General features: G+C 37.5%; 1 protein-coding gene across 8 annotated transcripts in view; it reads right to left on the bottom strand.

Moving 5' to 3' along the window:
• NF1 (neurofibromin 1) overlaps positions 1-21,328 on the bottom strand; it is a 253,525-nt gene that overhangs the window by 126,485 nt on the left and 105,712 nt on the right. For 7 of the 8 annotated variants that reach the window (XM_032321557.1, XM_032321563.1, XM_032321562.1 and 4 more), the window contains 15 exons: positions 18,598-18,677; positions 17,028-17,151; positions 15,535-15,696; positions 14,344-14,593; positions 13,727-13,800; positions 13,388-13,471; positions 5,946-6,386; positions 5,417-5,556; positions 5,059-5,181; positions 4,521-4,604; positions 3,779-3,895; positions 3,006-3,187; positions 2,676-2,887; positions 1,690-1,851; positions 1,452-1,555 (listed from right to left, as the gene is read on the bottom strand). In XM_032321557.1, the coding sequence (XP_032177448.1) occupies positions 1,452-1,555; positions 1,690-1,851; positions 2,676-2,887; positions 3,006-3,187; positions 3,779-3,895; positions 4,521-4,604; positions 5,059-5,181; positions 5,417-5,556; positions 5,946-6,386; positions 13,388-13,471; positions 13,727-13,800; positions 14,344-14,593; positions 15,535-15,696; positions 17,028-17,151; positions 18,598-18,677 (2,339 nt within the window). The remainder of the gene's footprint in view (positions 1-1,451; positions 1,556-1,689; positions 1,852-2,675; positions 2,888-3,005; positions 3,188-3,778; positions 3,896-4,520; positions 4,605-5,058; positions 5,182-5,416; positions 5,557-5,945; positions 6,387-13,387; positions 13,472-13,726; positions 13,801-14,343; positions 14,594-15,534; positions 15,697-17,027; positions 17,152-18,597; positions 18,678-21,328) is intronic. The other variant, XM_032321558.1, reaches the window with a different exon arrangement.

Below are 21,328 nucleotides of genomic sequence, written 5' to 3'. Positions count from 1 at the left end.
TCCCCTCCTGGTCGTGCGCTTGCTCTCTCTCTCAAATAAATAAATCTTAAAAAACAAAATAAATGAACAAACAAAAAAAAACACTTTTCAAATTGGCGGTTGCCAGAGGAGAGGGGGCTAATGGGATGTGTGATATAGGTGAAGGGGATTAAGTGGTACAAACTTCCAATCATAAAATAAGTAAGTCACAGAGATGAAATTGAAAAGTACAGCATAGGGGATATAGTTGATGTTATAACAACGTTACAAGGTGACAGATGGTGACTGCACTTATCACAGAGACCACTAAATAATATACACAATTGTGAAACCAAAATACTGTATACCTGAAACTAATATAACATTGTGTATCAATTATACTTCGGTTATTTTTAAAACCTGATTTTAAAAACAAAGTCAATAAGATCAACTCAGTACTGACTAAAAAGATAATGATACAGCCGAACTATGAAATATTACATAGCAGGTAAAAAGAATGAGTAATCTTTCTATACTGACACAGAAAGATCTACAATATAGAGCTAAGTTAAAATTAAGTTGCAAAACCAGGTATTTGTTCAAAGGCTACAAACATTGTGGTTTGAAGGGGCACATGTACCCCAATGTTTATAGCAGCAAAGTCCTCAACTGCCAAAATAGGGAAAGAGGCCAGATGTCAATGACAGATGAGTGGATACAGAAGATGTGGTGTGCACAAACACACACACACACACACACACACACACAGGAATATTACTCAGCTGTCAAAAAGAATGAAATCTTGCCATCTGCAGCGATATGGCTAGAGCTGCAGTACTATGCTAACCAAAATAAGTCAGTCAGAGAAAGACAAATACCATATGATTTCACTCATGCAGAATTTAAGAAACAAAACAGATGAACATAGGGGAAGGGAAGGAGAAGTAAAATAAGGCGAAAACAGAGAGGGAGGCAAATCATAAGAGATTCTTAACTACAGGAAATAAACTGAGGGCTGCTGGAGGGCAGGTGGGGGAGAGATGGAGAAACTGGCTGATGGTATAAAGGAGGGTACATGATGTAATGAGCATTGAATGTTGTATACAACTGATGAATCATTAAATTCTACCTCTGAATCTAATAATATACTATATGTTAATTAAACTGATTTAAATAATAAAAGTTGCAAAACCACGTATACAAGGTTTCCATTTGTATCACTCCAATTGTATGTATAGTCTCTACGACTAGATTTATGTATATGTACAGGCAAATGCACTGAAAAAGGGCAAAGAACAGACTAAACTAGTAACAGAGCTGTATCTCCAGAGGTTATCAAAGATACCTGTAAATTTTTTAAGAAAAATGTATTTGTATATAATTTTTATAATTAAAGGCTAATTTTAAGAATCAAGGGGAGAAACTGTGAAGGCCTGTTCTCATGTACGGTAATAGAAAAGTGGAGTCAAGTCATAGATGGGAGGATGACACACCTGGTAGGATCCACTTCAAAGCTAACATGCTGCCAATCAGAGGATGTGATCACAATTCGTAATAACGGATCCAGGAGTTTTTGTAGGTAGGTAGCACCATATACCTAAAGAAATATAAAAGTAGGAATTTATTATGCCTTCTCCAAATGTCTGGCATTAAAGACATTCTGTTCTGTACGTTCTGCACATAATCAATTTGCCATACCTTGGCACAAAAAAAAGATAAATGGATACAAACCTTGAAACAGAAGGTCATTATTTTACTGGCTAAGCTGTTTCCTCGGAAAAGAGTCTGCATGGAATCTGCCAATTCTACTTCCTTAGAAAACATGTTCCAGAGCAGTTGGTAGAGTAAATGCCGAGAATCAAATAGAGTCACTAGAACTCGAGCTAGTTCATCCTGAGAACGAAACAAAATTGCATTGGTGTGAATAATTTTTTTTTCTTCAGCAGGAGACTGAAAGGTAAATTCAAAGCTGTCAACCACCTACTAAACCCAGTTCAATGGTGACTAATCAATTTTTCCCCTAGTATTTATCTGTGTACATTTGTCTATGATAGATGACTATTTCTTCATGCCTACAGCAGCTGTTAATTCTTTTTTTTTTAATCAATTTATTTCCTTAAGCAATCTCTACAACCAGTGTGGGTCTCAAACTCACAACCCTGAGGATCAAGAGTTACACACTCTTCTGAATGGGCCACCATGCACCTCAGCAGCTGTTAATTCTGAGGATTAACTGGTTAAAAGTAAAAGAGGCCTAGGCTTCATCAGGAGAAGAAAAAAAAAATCCAGGATTCAGTTCAAATTATGACAAAATCAAAGAGAGTAGAAATAGAACACAATGGCAAAGAGTTTAGTTTGATATGCCCAGATCATTTTCTTAGGAAATCAACAAGCAGGAGTTAAGACTTTGGTGACCACAGGACCTCAATTCTCTGCTCATCTGGTCAGGGAAATTCAGTACACAGTGGGCTCAGCAGAGAAACAACAAAAATGGAAAGACTACAGGATGTGCAGGAAGGATCCTCATAGTTCAGGTAAGATTACTACTGAGGCTCCAGCTACTCTCCCAACAGCTGAAAACCACTCAAATAATATCTGAAGTTTCTTTCAGCTCTAAAGTTTTAGCAATTCATGCAGTAAGCATTCCTGGAATGAATAAATTCAGAAGCATCTGCTATGTGGCAGGTCCTGGTTCCATACTCCCTCAACAAACTCACCCACTGAGAACACGGAACCACATTGGCCAGTGCCATGGCTATCGGGAGCTCTCCCTGGTCTCCCATCATCGTGACCAACTCTACCAGCCTCTCAAACCGGTCAGCCAGCACCGTTTCTGCAAGGGTGTCAAATTCTGTGCCTTGCTGGAGGATTTTTGTCAGAACTTCCATAAATGTAGCTCTTGTCTGAAGATCTTTGTGGTAACCTAAACCTGATATGGACAAATAGATGCAAATTTACTAACATGGCCTGCTGAAGTAATTTTGCTTGTCTTACATGCCAGTTGTCCAGGTTTTCAGTTTCTACACGAAGCCTTCATTTTATCTCACCTATGGAGTGCATGAGGCCACTGTCCACATTAGCATTGAGTAAGTTTGACATCGCAAGGACTGTACAGTGCCTCAGTGATGCCAGCCTCCGAGACATGCCACGTTTCCTGCCACCTGTTTGTGCATTTTCATCTTCAACTTCACTGCAGTCATTCAAAAGGTTCATGAACAATGTGAAATACCTGAGAAATAAAAAGACTGACTCTTACACAGTGAAGGCCACTTCAAAAAGAAGACTAATCAGATATTCTGGAATCATGATATGTGTATCCCGTGGGTGGTCTTGGGTATCTGTTTCTCTCTAGTCCTGGGGTAATCATCCAGTGTGATTCATTATGAAGTGTGCTGTGCTTAATATGATTTTATCCTGACAAAGCCAGTACATATATCATAACATGGGCACAAAACAGATGCAATCTTTCCTGGTCAATGCATCACTTTTAGTGTTTACCGTATAAAACAAGTGGTCCAAATAGTTTAGAGGATGTTATTTTAAATGACTTAATGAGGTGATCTGGGTTTTATTGCCAATAATTCACTGCTTGGATTATTTCTTTAAAAACACAAAACACAGTTGTTTTGTTAACCCAGTCCTATCATAGGGAATATTACTTCATGCGTGCCTGTATTTTATAGGCAGCTGCTGATGGCCATAATACCAAAATAATGAGGTCCATTTTCTAAATATAATCATCTGCCACTTTGGTTAGATTTTGTTTTGTTGTGTGTGGGCTTTGTATTTTTGCTTTGGCTTTTTGGGGACTGAAATTTACTTAAGAAATAACTGCGATTTGGCTTCCATCAATTCCACACCATCTCCTTCCTCCGGCTGCAGCGGAAGACCAGCCAGGAGTGAAACTACTGCTTCCATGCTCGCCTGGTCCAAGTCTCTGAAGAAAGAAAATTTAGGGACCACATAAATCTTGCAGGTTCTTCCACTTCACCTTTCTGTCAAATAACACCTTCCTAAGAGAACTTCAGGAATTCAGAACAATCTATTTAACTATTTATAAAGATAACCTAAATAATTTGAGATAACATACCCAGAATGCAAAAACCATTCAAGGGAGGGAGAAGGTGATAATAACTTTCATAAAACCAAGCCCCATGAAAGAGATATATGTGAATGATTATTTTCTGATATGTGGCAATAAGTATTTACCATTAGAGCAAATGCAGGGAATTACTTTTCAGAAAGACTTGAACCAATCAAGTTTCTTAAATATTACCTTTATCAAATTATAAAATAAAAACAATCTAAGGAGTTATACATTTTATTCTCGAACAACCAGACTAATCTTCCTAAATAGACAACACTAACTTTCCAAGTAAATTGACTTTACTGAAAGTCTTTCAGTTAAAAATAGGAGGTAAAGATTAGTATGCATAATTCAAATGCAAAAGCGTGATATCCAAAAAACATGTACTATAATAGCTATGAAGTATCAACACCCCCAAACAGATCTGCTAATAATTAAAAGTCACTCTCTCTTTCGCATTTGCTGTTGTTTTTACCTTGTAAGACATTTTACATCATCATCTGCTGCTTGGTTTGATGTTCCCATAACCCAGTCTGTCAGGTATTCTACCATTTTATTCCTACGGAATGGCAGGGAAAAGGAAAACAGCAACAATTTTTTTAAGTCACACATACACCTTCAGTCATACAAATTTTTTTAATAGTGCGAATACTTTGCCAAATCACTCAGGTGATATGACAGCTTCATAAAAGAGATACTGCTACTTCAGCCCTAACAGTCAGAAGGGCACTAACAGGCAACTGATACTGGTTCCACTGATACTGGTACCCTTAGCCAGGGTATCAGACTGGAAACAGAATCAAATCCTTAGCTCAAGTATAATTTAGAAAAAGGGAGCACTGCCATGGGTATGAAGCTTTGGGAAACTTGAAAATACAGGAAGAGAAAAATAAAAACATAAAATGCTGTTTTTCCATCCTCCCCTTTCCCATGATAATCGAGTGACACTATTTTTGTGTACTTCATTTACTCTAGAATTTACAAGACCCCACTTTGCTTTTTTGAGAACTCACCTAAATTTCATCTCTTGACAAAACGAGAGGTCATCTCTCCTTGCCATCATTACCTCCACTAACTGACACAGTTTCGTTTTTATTTGAATTGCATGGACCATATTCCCAAGCACACGAACATATCTATTTAGACACAGAAACATTCGAGGGAAGAAATATCAGATATAAACAAAAGAGAAGGTTTTCTAAATGCTTTAATCTCTAAGTAAAATGATTAAGCATAACTACAAAAACTGCAGTATTTTTATTTTATATGAGTACATTTATGTCCAATTTGGGTGCAATAAAGAATGGCAAATTATTCCCTAATAACTATCAACAGCGATGTGTTTCTGCTACATTGCAGTAGAATCCTTACCTGACCAGATTTAACATCATTGTTTCAATGCTAGCTTGCCCCAGATGTTCCGAGCTGCCTTCAGTATGGTTATCTAGTAAGTTCTTCATTATAGCTATGGTTTGCTCTACAAATTGAGTATTGGTATCAGTCAATAAAACCTATATAAAGAACAAAATACATTTGGCATCAAGGCACAGAAGACACACCACAGAGAGATGAAACTGCCCTGACCTAGATGTCATACACACACAGAAATGCACCGACAGGCATGTATTCAAATAGGCACACAGACATAATGGAACGCTCATACCCACACCCAAAACATTCATAAGCCCTGGCACACCTACACACTTGAGTTCCCAAAAACCAAAACTGATCCCTACATTAGATGATTCTTTTTTCTGCAATTTTTTGCCTGTTTTTAAAACACTGTGAGTGATGTTCATGCCAGTATCGAATTAGATAATAAAAAAGATAAAGGCTTCATTATCAAACCAGTCACTCTATTCACAGGAAAGGGGGGAAAATAAAGCAGAGAACACTTTACCTGTCCTTGGGAGTCAAAAAACTTGCTGATGGTATTCTTCAGTTTGTTAAACAGCATTGGATAAAGAGCAGGATTCAATTCAAGACCCACCAGATCCTTAACATTGGTCCGTATCTGAAGTCCCACTTTCTCATGGTTACACACCATTAAGGATAAGAGTCGATCCATAAATTTGCTGACAGGTGTATCAGCATTTCCCTCTGAAGACATCACTGAAATCATGGAACCCTTGCGTTCACTGACTGGGCCCATGGGTGGGCTATAGGTTGCCAGGCCAGAATTGCTTCTCTGCTGCAGGCACACTCCCCCAAGGGCACAAAGGAAGCCAGTCATGTTGATCCATTCCTGTAGGGAGTCCGTGTCTGACAAATCTATGGAACCTCCTCCACTCACGTGAGACATTCGCCTCTTAACAATGGTCTTGTGAAGGCTTTCAGCAGCCTAAACACAAAATTTTTATGGAAAGCATGTATTCAACTTCAATTAGTTGAGAGACTTGACAAAATTACTTTTTATCCAACATTTCTTCCATGACAAAGAACATTTTTTACATGTAAAAGACCCAAGTCTTCACCATTTCTAGTCACCTCAAGGTTATCTTACTGCCCGAGGCCAAACGAGCCTTACAGAACGGAGGTAGTGATGGACACACACACAATGTCAGGCACACAAGGTGGTTATGGACTGCAGCTCAGAAAGGACCACACACTCCAATTATTTGCTTAGATCAATTCCTGGACAAAGAGGCAATGTCTAAGCTGCTTCAAGGAATTATAAGCATTTGGAAATTTTCAACCAAGTAGTGTGTACACTTATTAGTGATGGCCCAAGTTCAAGAGCTCTGGGACCAGCTTTGCAAATACTGTTCTATTATTCACACAGATTCTGTGCGGCAAGAGGAGAATAATCAAGCAAAAGAACCAGTGAACAGAAAGAGGCTGTAATGAAGGAAGTGCAGAAAGACAAGAAATAGAAAAAAATCAAACCCTGCAATGATCTGACTGAGAAGGAGGACTCTTCAAAGAATTCTGAACCTGTTAGTTTACAGAGCACAGATGAGAAAGAAAAACTCTTGCTATGTGTGGCAGATTTTTCAAATTCAATTCTCCTCATACATCGCTTACAAGCTAATATTCAGCCTATTACTGAGGACATATCGGCCCAAGAAAGCAACATATTAGGGGTGTTCTGTAATATAAATGATGTAGAAGTATCACTGTATTTGCTTCCTTACGTATGTTTTGGGGTGGGGGGAGCCTTTCTCTCATGAAGGACCGCTTTGAACACAGAACTCCTGAAACCAGTATTTCTTATGGCACATGCATTTATTACAGTTGTAGCTAATATCAGAATACGGCTACTCTCCCTCCTGTTGTGCTGCACATTAACCTTTTCAAGATTGAAATTATGCATATTTACGCAGGTTCTCTGAACAAAAGTAAGGACAGAACGCAGCCTGCAACGTGGTGACTTACAGCAGAGCACAGTGAAAGAACCACTGGATACAACACTCCACTTTGACAAAGAAGGCCTAGATCTTGCATTTCAGTATTCTGTGTCACCTACTTTGTGAGGCTGGCTGATGAAGTCAGGTAACGATCGACTTCACACCTTCAATGACTTGTGCAACAAGGAGCCATCGGTATCGGGCACAGAAATGTCCCCTGCAAAAGAACTTGCAGGCTGGCTTATAAGCTCCAGTGTGGCAGAGCATATGTTTGGACCAAATTTACATACTGAGATTATTAAACAGTGCCAAGTGATTCTCAATATTTTTAGCAGCAGAAGGGCAACTGAGTACTGGGTATATTGACTGCATGTGGGCTGCCCCAGTGCTAAAACACTGTAATCAGTATAGCTGGGACTTCTTTCCTTTACTTGTTAAGAATTTGGATCTAGTACCACTTAGACATCTCTTTAATCAAGTTTCAACTCCTGAGCCAAGTGTTCACACTGAACAAACACTGTACTTGCCATCAATGTTAATTAAAGCATTATTTTAAAAAGGCATTATGGGATAATGCCATAGCAGCCAAGGCTCAGCTATATAAATAAGTTTTTCTGCATCTTTATTAAATACTACATTAAATAAGAAGAAGAAGAGCTTAGAAGAGCAGCTCCATCACCTTAGTCATCTGCAGCTGGTCCTTAAAGTACTAGGGACACCCAGCAAAGTGGAGGCAGTGACAATGAAATGGACGAACAACTTATTAACAGACTCAAAAAATGTGCAATGGTGACTTTCAGATCCAGAGGAATCCCTGCAGGGAAGTTCTGGTGAAACTGCCAGCAGTGGTAAAGATGAAATCAGTGCTCTTGGTAGCAGTAGTGGGCACAACAATGGATCCAGCAATGAGGTGACCTCTAGCCACACATGCCAGTCCGCTGGGAGCCCTAGCAGTGACGTATGGTCAGAAGACACTGCAAAGGGCAACTGTCTCAGGTCCCCTCCCTCTTCGGGAGCTTTGTACTACCACTTACTAAACTTTGCTTTATTAGCACTCCAAAAAAAAAAAAAAAAAAGACGACGACAACACTGCAAATATTAAAGCCCTTAATGAAGATGAAGATGACAATAATGGTCATAATCCTCCTAAAGGTATAGATCTTCAGAAGAGAAAGTTAGAAAATCAAGCAGGCATTTGCTTATGGGATTCCCAAGGCCCATCAGGAAAAAAAAAAGGGGGAGGGACAAGCAAGAGAATAGGAAGGAACCTGGTTTTCAACACTGAATCAATGCCATCAGCAGATAATCAAATACAAATGCTAGATGCTTATTCATACTCTCCAGACCCAGAGTATATTTCAGGGGGAATAAACACTGCTCATACAGTACAAGCGTGTCAAGAATCTTGTATCACACGCACTGGCAACTTTCTGGGGGACACTACTGGGAATGAATCCGTTAACTGCCTACAGTGTATTGGTCCTGGTATCACTACCACCACCATCACTGCCACCAGGATGGGCATATTGTTGATGATACGCTGATGCAGTTGATGTCAGTTGCAGCAGCTCCCAGATCAGTGCAAAATCAGAAAAAACATGGCTGGTTTTGATGAAGAATCTGGGTGTGAAGAGCAGCTAGTTCAGATGAATTCACATGCAGAACCTACATCTTTTCTCCAACAACATCTTCCCAATTCAGCATCCCCTTTACATCTTAGTGTAGTTCATAAACATCAGTTCAATAAGTAATGCTCTAACAGACATTAAGTTGGATAACGTTTGCAAGAAAGGAAACACTCTGTGGGATACAGTTCAAGATATGACTCTATCTTTCCGAAGGACTGAAAAATGAGGCAGAGAAACTTCTCTGTTCCTTAGTGTGCTGGTTTACAGACAGATTCAAATGAGAGTCACTGAAGGCTGCCTTGATAATTTAAACAGATAAAGAGGAATTTTTTACATGGTAGTCAGAATTCATTTCATATATTCTTATTGACTAGGTCTGATGAATTTACAGCCTTTATTTTTTATTTTTTTTTTAAAGATTTTATTTATTTATTTGACAGAGAGAGTTCACAGTAGACAGACAGGCAGGCAGAGAGAGAGAGAGGGAAGCAGGCTCCCTGCTGAGCAGAGATCCCGATGCGGGACTCGATCCCAGGATCCTGAGATCATGACCTGAGCTGAAGGCAGCGGCTTAACCCACTGAGCCACCCAGGCGCCCCAATTTACAGCCTTTAATGTACTATTATCAACATATGTTTTAGTAACTGTTGTTTTCAAAGAAGGTTTGAAGACTTCTCTCTCACAGGGTCATATTTATTACTCAGCCTCACTTTATTCAGCACTTTCTGTCACTCTTGATTAGATCTCCTCCAAAAGAAGCAATAATACTTATTCTCTTCTTGCCTCTGGGAACATAGCAGTGATTACTGTTTTCAAATTACAGCTAAATGTTCTTGAACTGTGTCACATTATATATTAAAAAAGGCTAAGTTCAACTTAAGCTGAAATAGAAACATTTTGGTAATGGCATTCTTCCTGCGTCTGAGTGGATCTTTTGTGTCTTGACTTCAGCAGTACATAAAGAATAAGTTTAGTGTTCTTCTCTAGTTTGAATTCTGCTATTTATTTATATACTTCTTAATGGGGTTCAAATGAACTACAAACTTCTTGCTTTTGGGGTCTTTTCCACTGGTATATTTTTACATTTCCCTTGATAATGTTCCATTTTCTGGCACAGTGAATTCAGTTATTAGTCGACTATGTTATGTTATAGTAATATAATGTTTTCAGTTTATCTCTGCCCGGGCCTCATATTAATGTCTAATTTTACTGAATAGTTGAGTACTTCAAAATATTTTTTTTTCCTAATTGAATTAGTAAAAGTATATGCAATATTTTACTCTCTGCTCTTGGTCTTTAAAGGGCTCCAATATGACAATCACAATAGACAAACTGTTCAGGTAGGAATAAGAAAGCACTAACAGGGACGCCTGGGTGGCTCAGTTGGTTAAGCAGCTGCCTTTGGCTCAGGTCATGATCCCAGGGTCCTGGGATCGAGTCCCGCATCTGGCCCCTTGCTCAGCGGGGAGCCTGCTTCTCCCTCTGCCTCTGCCTGCCTCTCTCTCTTAGTGAATCCGTTTGGCACATACTCTTTAAAAGGAAAGCTTTTCTTTTTTTTGTTTCAAGTTTTTATTTAATTCCAGTTAGCTAACAGAAGTTGTCATATTAGTTTCAGTTAAAGAAACGCTTTTAATGGTTGGATGACATTTTATCATTTACAGAGGTACTATACTATAGCAGTTGCTTTAAAAATATTGTCTTTTGAAAATCTTTGTGAAACCACCAGTCTTTTCAAGCAGTTGTTGTCTCAATTAATATATCCTATATGTGTATCTGCAAACACTATTACCTAGCAATTCCACGGTTAAGTGTGTACTTTACAGAAAAACACCTAGATGGTCATCAAAAGACACATTCAAGAACACTGATAGCAGAAATACTCAAAATAACTAAAATTCTTTGTATAGCTATCTAATACCCAAAGAGAGTAGAAAGGAAAATTACATGGTGGACTGCGTGTTGAATGAAATACCTGGAGCAGTAACAGTGAATGAACAACAGTGGTATAGAAGAGTATGGATGAGTCTCACAATATTGAGTCAAAGAAGCCAGATATAAGATACTGTGTCTCTAGCACTCAATTTATATCAAGTTTACAAACAAGAAAACTACTGTATTTAGTAGTAGTCAGCATAATGGTTACTCTTGGGTTGCTAGTTATTGGAAGAGGGGCACAATAAAGGCTTCCATGTGCTGGTAATGATCTATTCCTTTTTATTTTCTTTTAAAGATTTTATTTATTTATTTGAAAGAGAAAGAGAGCACACATGAGCAGGGGGAAGGGCAAAAGGAGAGGGAGAAGCAGGATCCCCACTGAGCAGCGAGCCCAATTTGAGGTTCAATCCCAGGACACTGGGATCATGACCTGAGGTGAAGGCAGACACTAAACCGACTGAGGCACCCAAGGTAACCCAGTGTTGACTTGTTTCTTGATGTGGGTACTGGCTGCACAGGTATGTTCACCTCCTACTATTGTGAACTGTCACTTAGATTCATACAAGTTTTTATATGTATGTTACATTCCAGTAAAAAAATAAAGTCCAAACCCAAGATTACCATATACGTTTTTTAAGAGCCACTAATATATTTTTTGTCATAGATTAATATACCAACCCAGAATATCAAACTTCTTTTAAAAAGCTTTGACTCACATGAACAAATTTTGCAAACATTATGCCAAGTGAAAAAAAAGTCATATTGGGTGAAATGCCCAGAACAGGCAAATCTACAAAAAGACTGGTGGTTCCCTAGGGTCAGGGGGTGGGGGGTGGGGGAGTGGGGAGGGAGATTAGGGAATGATAGCTCATGGGTATGGGGGTATGGCATTTTTTAAAACTAGGGTGATGGTTGTACAACTTCATGAATATACTTTGTTTTTGTCTTGCTTCATGGTCTATGATGCCAGCTGAGGTTGTTGGTATCAGTACAATGCAACCAAGCTAGCAGGTTGGAAGCAGATTTTTCTGCTGTTCTTCTGGATTTTGAGTTGTAAATCAAATCTAGGACTGATCACTCCACAGTTGTTTAACACCTGCCTGTGAGGCTCACAACAAATCTTCCCAGCTCCGTGATCATCCATGATTTCAAATTCACCATGTAATCATGCTTCATCATCACAGTCAGAAACCAGATGATGACTGTGGAACATTGCCTAATAAGAACATGAGTCCGCCTCTCTTTTCAGCACTGTCGATGCTCTTGAAATCAGGATGTTCATGCATACCATTAAAGCGGCACAGAAAGGTGGCAGAAAGTAACAGTACATTTTAAATAGGTGAACTGAATGGTATGTAAATTATATCTCAATAAAACAGTTATACCCCCCAAAAAAGCTTTTGTCCTAAGGTCACATGTCCTCTCCAAATGACATTAGGTACATATATTTGCTGTACAAAAACATAACTTTTTTTCCTTGTTCTAATTAAGCATGACAAGAAAAAAGCAATGGGAGGGTAACGAGTTTTTCTGAAACACCTAATTATAATGAAAGGAATAGGGATGCCTGGGTGGTTCAGTCGATTAAGGGATCTGCCTTTGGCTCAGGTCATGATCCTTGGGTTCTGGGACTGACTCCCAAATTGGGTTCCCTGTTCAGCAGGGAACCTGCTTCTTCCTCTGCCTGCCACTCCTCCTGCTTGTGCTCTTTCTTTCTCTTTCTCTCTCTCTGACAAATAAAAATCTTTTGAAAAATAAAACAAAATAATGAGAGCAATATATGGCCATTACAAATCAATTATACACAAATGCCAATTAATTATTAATTTCTGGGGTAACAGATGAAAATAGTTGAATGGAATGTCTAAATTTTTAAATTTCACTTAACCTATGGCTTCAATATTCTGCCCACCAGCTCCTTTAATTAGAATACCTAACAAAATAGTAAAATGTATTGTTTGAATTTTAATTTATTTTCTCTACCTTTGTCATCCCTTTCCTGAAAATTCTATGAGATACTTGGATGGAAAAAGAGAAGGAAAAAGGGTAAAGGAACGGTCTCTGCCATAAATCATCTCTAGCTTGTGCTGGCCAGTATTTCTGCAAAAATGGCAATATCTGTGCTGTCCAATACAGTAGTAAATTGTCACATGTGGCTAAGGAGTCCTTGAAATGTGGCTACTGTATGACTGAGAAACTGAATTTTAACTGAATTTAATTTTAATGGATTTAAATTTTCATTCAAATTTAAATAGCCACACATGACTAGTGGCTACCATAACAGTGTAGTTTTAGATGAACCACAACTACATAACAGTCTTACGACAACTAGACACACATTATACTAAACAGTGACCCAAAAGATTATTGAAGTGAAATACATATATCTAAGCAGATCAATTAAAAGACAAAAATCAACTTTACAAACTCACCTGGCCATCTTCCATTTTAGCTTTCGGGTAGTTGAGGATTAGTTTTGTAGCTTGTTCCCACTTTGCATGTGTATCTTCCCAAGCCTAAAATGAAGGCAATTACCACTGAAAACAACTCTAAACCTAGAACTAAAAATCAATCAGCAGGTAGATGTTATATATATACATATATGTGTATGTATAGTATACAAACTTGGTACATATTTTAACGTCCTACTTGTAATAGGCACAGATCTTAGATATGCTTCAAAAGCTATTCTGGTCACACACACATGACATGAGGCTTCTACATTTGACAGTGGGGGTCTGGGAGGGCTGTTTCTGTTGCTAAGGGCATACCTCAGTGTTTCCTGCAGTGGGATGCTCAATGCGCCTTAGTAGTGCCATCACTCTTTTCTGAAGTGCTGCTCTTCCTAAGCAAAGACAACAGCAAATCAACTTATTGCATTTACAGCCCTGCTTGCCAAGGGAGCACCCGGCAAGCCCAACCCATAAGGCAGAGGAGGAGGAGGGGAATGAATGCTTCCAATGATAAAGATGAACACTTCCTTCTGTCAGCTTCACAGGAAAGGTAATTAACTTGGACTCTACAATGTCCACAGCATAAAATAGCTATTCCTACCTATGTTTACTCCAACTAAGCGCCAGTGTTTAAACTTCACTATATATAGGTTCAGCCACCATAAATTCTAAAATTTGTAACTGACAGCAATTTTTTAAAAACTTGACAGCAGTTTTTAAACAAATGTACTGCATATTAAAACCTCAGTGAGAAGTCAACAATTTATTTCAAATGCTATTTACTTTCACCCTATCTTGTGTAGAAAAGGATTTCAGGTTAGCTATTTGAATGAACCTGTAAGTTTACAAAGTAGTTCCTACATTCCTAGCACAATCAGATCTCTTACGATTCAAGGCAAACAGAGTGGGGGGCAGGGAACATTATCCACATTTACCTGTTGACATCATATTGCTGACAGAGGCAAATTCCATAAACGTGTTATAGTTGGGCAAGAAGTTGTGCACCGACACCTCGTCCACCCCACATCGGATATCTGCTTCCTCGCAGAGGTGGCGGAAACAGGACATGGCCACCAGAACAGCTTCAGTGTCAGGGCTCCATAGGAACATGTACAGGGCCACTTCGAGTTTAGTCTGAGCCTGTCGGCAGATTGGCGGGGTGCCGCTGCACCCTGCTGCACTATCCTGGGATGGTGGGGATGGGAGGCATTATGTTGGCAACCCAGGCAATTTTATTTACATAATCCAACAATGCAACGCACTGTGTACCATGTATGCCTGCATACAATACCCCACAAAAGCTTTCCTGCAATCATGACAGCAATTTTTAAATCCCTAAATATCTTGTATGAATGAGAGATGAGATTATTTGGACAAACATCTCGATACTATTTGTCCAATTTCAAATCAAATTATCCTATTCCAGATTCTAGGAATGCAGATTAAGCCAACACAAACACAAGTAAAGCACCCATAGCCTCTACTGAATGAAAAATGCAATGCACTTCCAACTCAATTATAAGTGACAAAGGAAGTAATTAAGAAATTCTATCTACCTACTGGAGGGAAGAAATAAAGTACACTAGAACAAGGACTAAAACGAGGGCACAAACAAGAACTAAATATTGTTGTGGAAGGTATACTTGATTCTGGATTACACACTCCCAAAAGAATCCTCATTTACAAAATGAATATAAATTCCATGTTAACACAGACAATAGTAAACCCTACTGCTTAATTGCTGTTTTGTCCTCAACAGAAGGTTATATTGAAAATTAGGGATAAAAAAGCTTTGGCTTTCAAATCTAACAATATAATGCCATTGGTAAGGTGGACCAGCAAAATCTTCCATGGAATATCAATATAATCAAGATTCCTGCAGAGTGCACAATGGCAACCATCAGGAAAACTAACCTAACCACCCTACAACAAGGCTGTGAATGCATACTGCTGACCGTCCCATGAAAAAAGCAAACTGATACTCATCTCCACTGATGAAGATTAAAGAATGTACTCTCTAGATTGAGAGCTGCACACTAAATGCCAGAAATAGTGTTTTTAACAATAAAGATACCATTTAAAAAAAAAAAAAAAAAAAGGTTTGGTCTACAAAAGAAGCTGCTTACCATGGATGAATTTCCTTTTCCCTTCCGAAGAGAGGCTCCAGGAGTACAAGAAGGTAGTAGTTCTTCATGATTCATGGACATCTGACCAGTAGTTCCACTGGAAGGAACATCACATCCAACCCCATAAAGGAACAGAAAGTGACAGGAACTTCTATCTGCCTGCTAAAAAGAAAAAAATAAGTAAGCCTTTCTGAAGCACTGATAACCAAGAAAAATAAACACATAACACGAGCTGTCTTCCTGTTTGAGACTATCTTGGAAAATCTCCCATTCCCAACTCCCACCCCTTACACCTTGAGATTATGCACTAGAAACCCAGTGGTACAAGTAATGTTTGTTCAAGAAACCCAGTGGTACAAGTAATGTTTGTTCAATGTCTTTGAAATTCCTCTTAAATATTCACCCTTCAAAGCATCAGAAACAACATATTATAGAAATGCAAAATTAACATTTCTAGATCTAACATGGACAGAAGTAAAACATCAATAACGTAAATCTACCATATGAAAAATGTAATGTACTTCTCAGGATAAATGACAAAGATTTTCTCTCAGAAGATTTTATCCTGTGCCATGTCAGGATAATTGGAAGTTGACTCTTTTGAGATTAAGTTTCTATGGACCAGTAACTAACACTGGTGTGTACGCCAAGTATGCTGCAAGGGTAACTTTGTTGACCAGACTCCTCCAGATTGATTACTGGGTTACTAATGCTTATACTCTGGAGAATTAAACCACAGACAAGTCCACCCAGATACCAACTCACCATTAGTCCATTTGTAAACAAAAAATTTAACAAGCTGCATGGTACACTGAAAAGCATGTCTTTAATACGTTAAAGTTTTTTTGTAGCTATGATTCTAGAAATGGATAAAAATTTATTGGATCAAGTACTCAAAAATTATGACATAATAGAAAAAAATTTTAACTGACTATAGAAACTTTATGTTAAAAGAAATGAAAGGCACTCCTCCAGCCCCTTAAAACCCTGTCCCTATGTTTCAACAGCAGGAATCAAAACTTTTCACTCAACCCTAGAGAATATTCAAATATTCGAAGAGATGAAACTGTTCTGGCAGGAATATAAACAAACTTAGATTAAACACCCTCAACCTCTTCCCTTCAGTTTGATACATTAACATTCTCTGGACTAGCCTAAGCCATAAGATTTAAGTCTTATGCACAAACTTAAGATGGAATATGTTTCTCAACCTAATTTGGTTATAGCAGCCCAACTCCTTCTAGACTGAGACCCCATAGAGTCCTGCTTAACTCAACTAGAATTTATCAGGATTGCAACTTAAAGGACGAAGGTTCAGAATAATTTTTAAAATGTTGACTTTCATCCATCATCTTCTGGCACAAGTATTTCCTTTGAAGACTCTGCAGGCAGGAAGAGCTAAAGTAGGACTTAATTTGGATAACATACATTTCCTTAATCTATTCCCATTACCCCCAAATATTCTTAAATTTTAAAGATGTCCTTTTGCTTACCTTATTTTTAAGAAGAAATTTATTCCTGCAGATCAAAATTTCCCGCAACCATTTGAGAATTTCTGTGCTACTAAGCATTTGATGGCTAGTTAATTTCTTACAGATGTAAAAAAGCATTTGAGAGCTGCAAAAACATAAAGTTCATCATTATCAGTATCATCAATAAATAACCTCACACACAAAGAGCTAATCAGTACCTAAGAATGACATTCTCTCATAACAGATACAAGTTTAGAGAAGTTGGGATTTGTTTTAGAGAAATGGTTATCAAAATGTTAATCAAAGTGAGTAAGTCTACATTACATTACAGACTACATTTAAAAAAAAAAAAAAAAAGCAAATAATTCTAAATCCTCTAACCCCCCCCCCAAACTCCCAATTGTTTAAACCACACATCCCATCTCTGCACAAGACTCAAGAAGAAATGACAGACGACATGCACAGCAAAGACTGTGTATAAACCCAGTTCTCTACAGCAGGGATCTGCAAACAACTGCCTATAGGCCAAATCCACTCCTTATCTGCTTTTGTAAATAAAAGTGTTAGTGGATCATGGCCATACCATTCACTTACTTATCGTCTCCAGCTACTTTCATGCTCTAACAGTGGAACTGAATAGCTCTGACAGAGACTATCTGACCCACCAACCCTACAATATTTATGACCCAAACTTTTAGAGAAAAAATTTGCTGATCCCTACTCTACAGCCACAATGTCCAACACAGCAGCAACTAGTTAGCTACCTGTGGCTACTGAGCATAGGAAATGCAACTTGCCCAAACAGAGATGTGCTGTAAGTGTGAAATGCAACCAAAATTTGAAGACTTAATGGAAAAAATAATGTAAAACATATCAATAACTTTTATACTGATTACATATTAAAATAACTTCTAGATATATGTACTGGAGTTAAAATATTATTAAAATTAATATTACCTGTTTATTCTCTGTAATGTGGCAACTAGAAAATTTTAAATCACTTATGTGATTCATATTACATTACTATCAAAGAACACCTTCTATGTGTAGGATTTAACTCAGCTGCCAGGTGACTTAGTGCACCCACTTCCATGAGGATAGATAATGACAAGACCGGAAACTTACATATTCCCATTTTTCTCAATATGCTGCCTTTGAACTCTTTAAAAGATAATAATTTATATAAGCAGGAAATAAACTACAAAATTCTATAAATGTTTTTACCTACTAAGGCAGATGTTCACCATTAATTCACCTATCACAATCACTGGTATCATGGGAAATTAATAAAAAGGCCATAATCTTAAAAACAAACTATTAAGATTACAAAATTTTAACACTCTAAGCTTATAATTGTAATCAACAATTTAGAACAGTTGTAACTACATAGAAATCTGAAACAGAAGAGAATACACCAAGTAACAGTACTTACGGCTGGGTAATAAAATTTAGCATAATAAAATACAAAACCGTAAAACCTCTATAAACAAAGTTTTACAATAAAGCAAGTACTAGAGAGTTAATATCTAAACACAAAAAATAAATATAAAATAAAGTTTTAAATTTAATTTAAAAATAAAAGTACATATACCTAATTTCCCAGAATGTTTCCACCGGAGCATCAGGATTCCATAAATCAATGCTGTCTAACTGATGAAGAACCAGCAGAGCCTAAATTTTTTTAAAAAAGAGAGAGAAGAGCTAACCAAAAGTTTTTTGGTAGATGGAACACTGGAGTATTTATCTTATAAATGCTAACAAAGCTGGTTATTTAATTGCAGCTCTAACACATAGTATAAAGCAAAAGAGAAAAAAAACTCTGAAGAACCCAAATCTCTAGGGAATAATAAATGTAGAATCGAATAATTTGCATTCTTATCATTCCTACTTGAAATGGCATACAGGGATACAGTGAAATGATGAATTCGGAGGAGCAATAGATACATGTAAAAACTGCTTTAAGACACAAACTAAGTAATTTCTGTCTGTGTCAAAGAACCCAATAGAATAAAAAATTAATCCCTAAATAAGGAGAGCTCACCAAAATTAATGAGCACAACAGTGTTTTACTTCAAACCCAAAAGACAAAGTTGAAGTTATCGTGCTCATCACAAATCCTTTTGGAACATTAAAGATCAATTATTTCCAAAAACAAGAGAAAGAGGAGAGCAAAACAGGTTCACACTGCATAGCAGATTATTCATTCTAAAATATTCCAATTGACAACAGAACTGAAGTTGGAATTTGGTTTGTAAAACATTAACAGGAATTAAATAATTTACTTAAAATATACAACATGCAAAATCACTATTTAAAACTGTCAACATAAAAAGTGTAAAACTAGACTCTTCCCTGAAACCTCCCCTATCCTAACTCCAATTCCACGGTGATGCCCCAGAAGGACACTACTGAGCTGTGCATATTCTTCTTGGTCATTGGTCAATATATTTGGTGATGCTTTACTCCCCTTTAAAGCCGTTTATTAAAACTCCAATAAAATGCTATTTGGAACAAATAATGAGAACTGATTTCTTCTTCTCTTAACAGTAAATCAAGTGCATAAAATGCTAATATTTGCACTGATAATCTGCCTTACATTAGGAAAAGATACATAAATGTCTAAACTTAGACCACTTTATAATGCTAAACCTTACAAATGATATAAAGACCAGACCTATATTATCTTATTTCAAACACTTTTATTGTAATTACTTTTAATGTATCATGAAAACTTCAATTCATTGTGAAAATCTTCAAAAATTATAGTTGGTAGCTCTCATGCCAAGGAGAAAACAACACAAATTTATATTCAATTGTCACTATTGCATAAAAACAGTACAATTTACCTTTAAGTAGCAAATTCTCTATAGTTACATTTGAAGAAACACTTTTTTAACATAAAGACAATATGTTTGCCTTTTCCCCGCCTTAATACGATTGCTTTCCTTGTTATGTTCCCTTCCATTTGTGTTCCACATATATTTTTTAAGGTTTTATTTATTTATTTGAGAGAGAGAGCTCGAGAGAGGGGAGAGTCAGAGGGAGAAGCAGACTCCCCACTGAGCTAGGAGCGCGAAGTGGGACACGATCCTGGGACTCCAGGATCATGACGGGAGCCGAAGGCAGTCACTTAACCAACTGAGCCACCCAGGTGCCCCTTCACATGTATTTTAACAAAGCTGCAAACACAGTATAGTCATTTGACATTTCATAAACATTCTTTCGTACTGCCACGTGATCTGCATGGGGTTTTTTCGAAGATTTCATTTATTCATCTGACAGAGAGAAAGACATAGCAAGACAGAGCAAGTACAAGCAGGGATAGCGGCAGGCAGAGGGAGAAGGAGAAGCAGGCTCTCCACTGAGCAAGGAGCCCGATCCCGGGACTAGGATCATGGTGCCCTGTGATCTGCATGTATTAATGGATGTTTAATTCAGCAAGTTGAAATATCATTCTGTCACTAAATATTAACCTGTTTTCTTACTAGTGAATACTTTGAATTCTCTACTATTCTGTCATAAATCAGAGCAATAAGCATGTGTGTGTGCGTGCATGTGTGTGTACCTTTCCCTTTAGAATTGTATTCACAGGATGAAAAAAAATTACAGGAATGGAATTATTTGGACAACAAAAGGGGGTATTTCTCCAATTTCTGCTAAATACTGTCAAACAGCCTTCCAAAAAGAATGCAATTTATAGGTTGAACAGTACATAAATAAAAGCAATGAGTGAAACAATGAATTCTAAAACATTTTTGGTAAAATGCAATACAAAGTACAAACAATAAAGTATATCTTTTAATTATATAGCTCAAAGAATTTCTACAAATGTACATAATTCTATGTAACCATTACCCAGATCAACACTGTCAGCCTAGAAGCCCTTTTCATATTCCCTTTAATCATTAGTGCTTGACAAAGGTAGCCACTGAACTGACTTCTACCACCATAGATTATTGCTACCTGTTTGTTATTTATATAAAGGGAATCATATAGTATGTTCTCTTTTGTGTCTGGCTGTTCTCACTGAACATTACACGTGTGATACTGATTCATCCATGCTCTGCATTTAACAGGAGCAGCTCATTCTTTTTTCACTGTTTTAGTCAATGGAATAAATATAACCAAAATTATTTATCTACTATTGTTGATATACTTGAGTTGTTTCTAGTCTTTTTTTTGGGGGGGGGGGATGAGTGCTATTATAAATTATACTACTATTAATTTTTCTGTATGTTTCTTTTGGTAAACACACATATGCATTTCCATTGGATACATACCTAAGAAAAGAATTGCTAGGTCATACGTTTACTTTGTAGGTA

This window comes from Mustela erminea, chromosome 18 (genome assembly GCF_009829155.1).
Source record: "Mustela erminea isolate mMusErm1 chromosome 18, mMusErm1.Pri, whole genome shotgun sequence".
NCBI classification, from domain to species: Eukaryota; Metazoa; Chordata; class Mammalia; order Carnivora; family Mustelidae; genus Mustela; species Mustela erminea.
The sequence above is the reverse complement of the archived record's forward strand: the minus strand, read 5'-3'. Positions and strand labels throughout refer to the sequence as shown.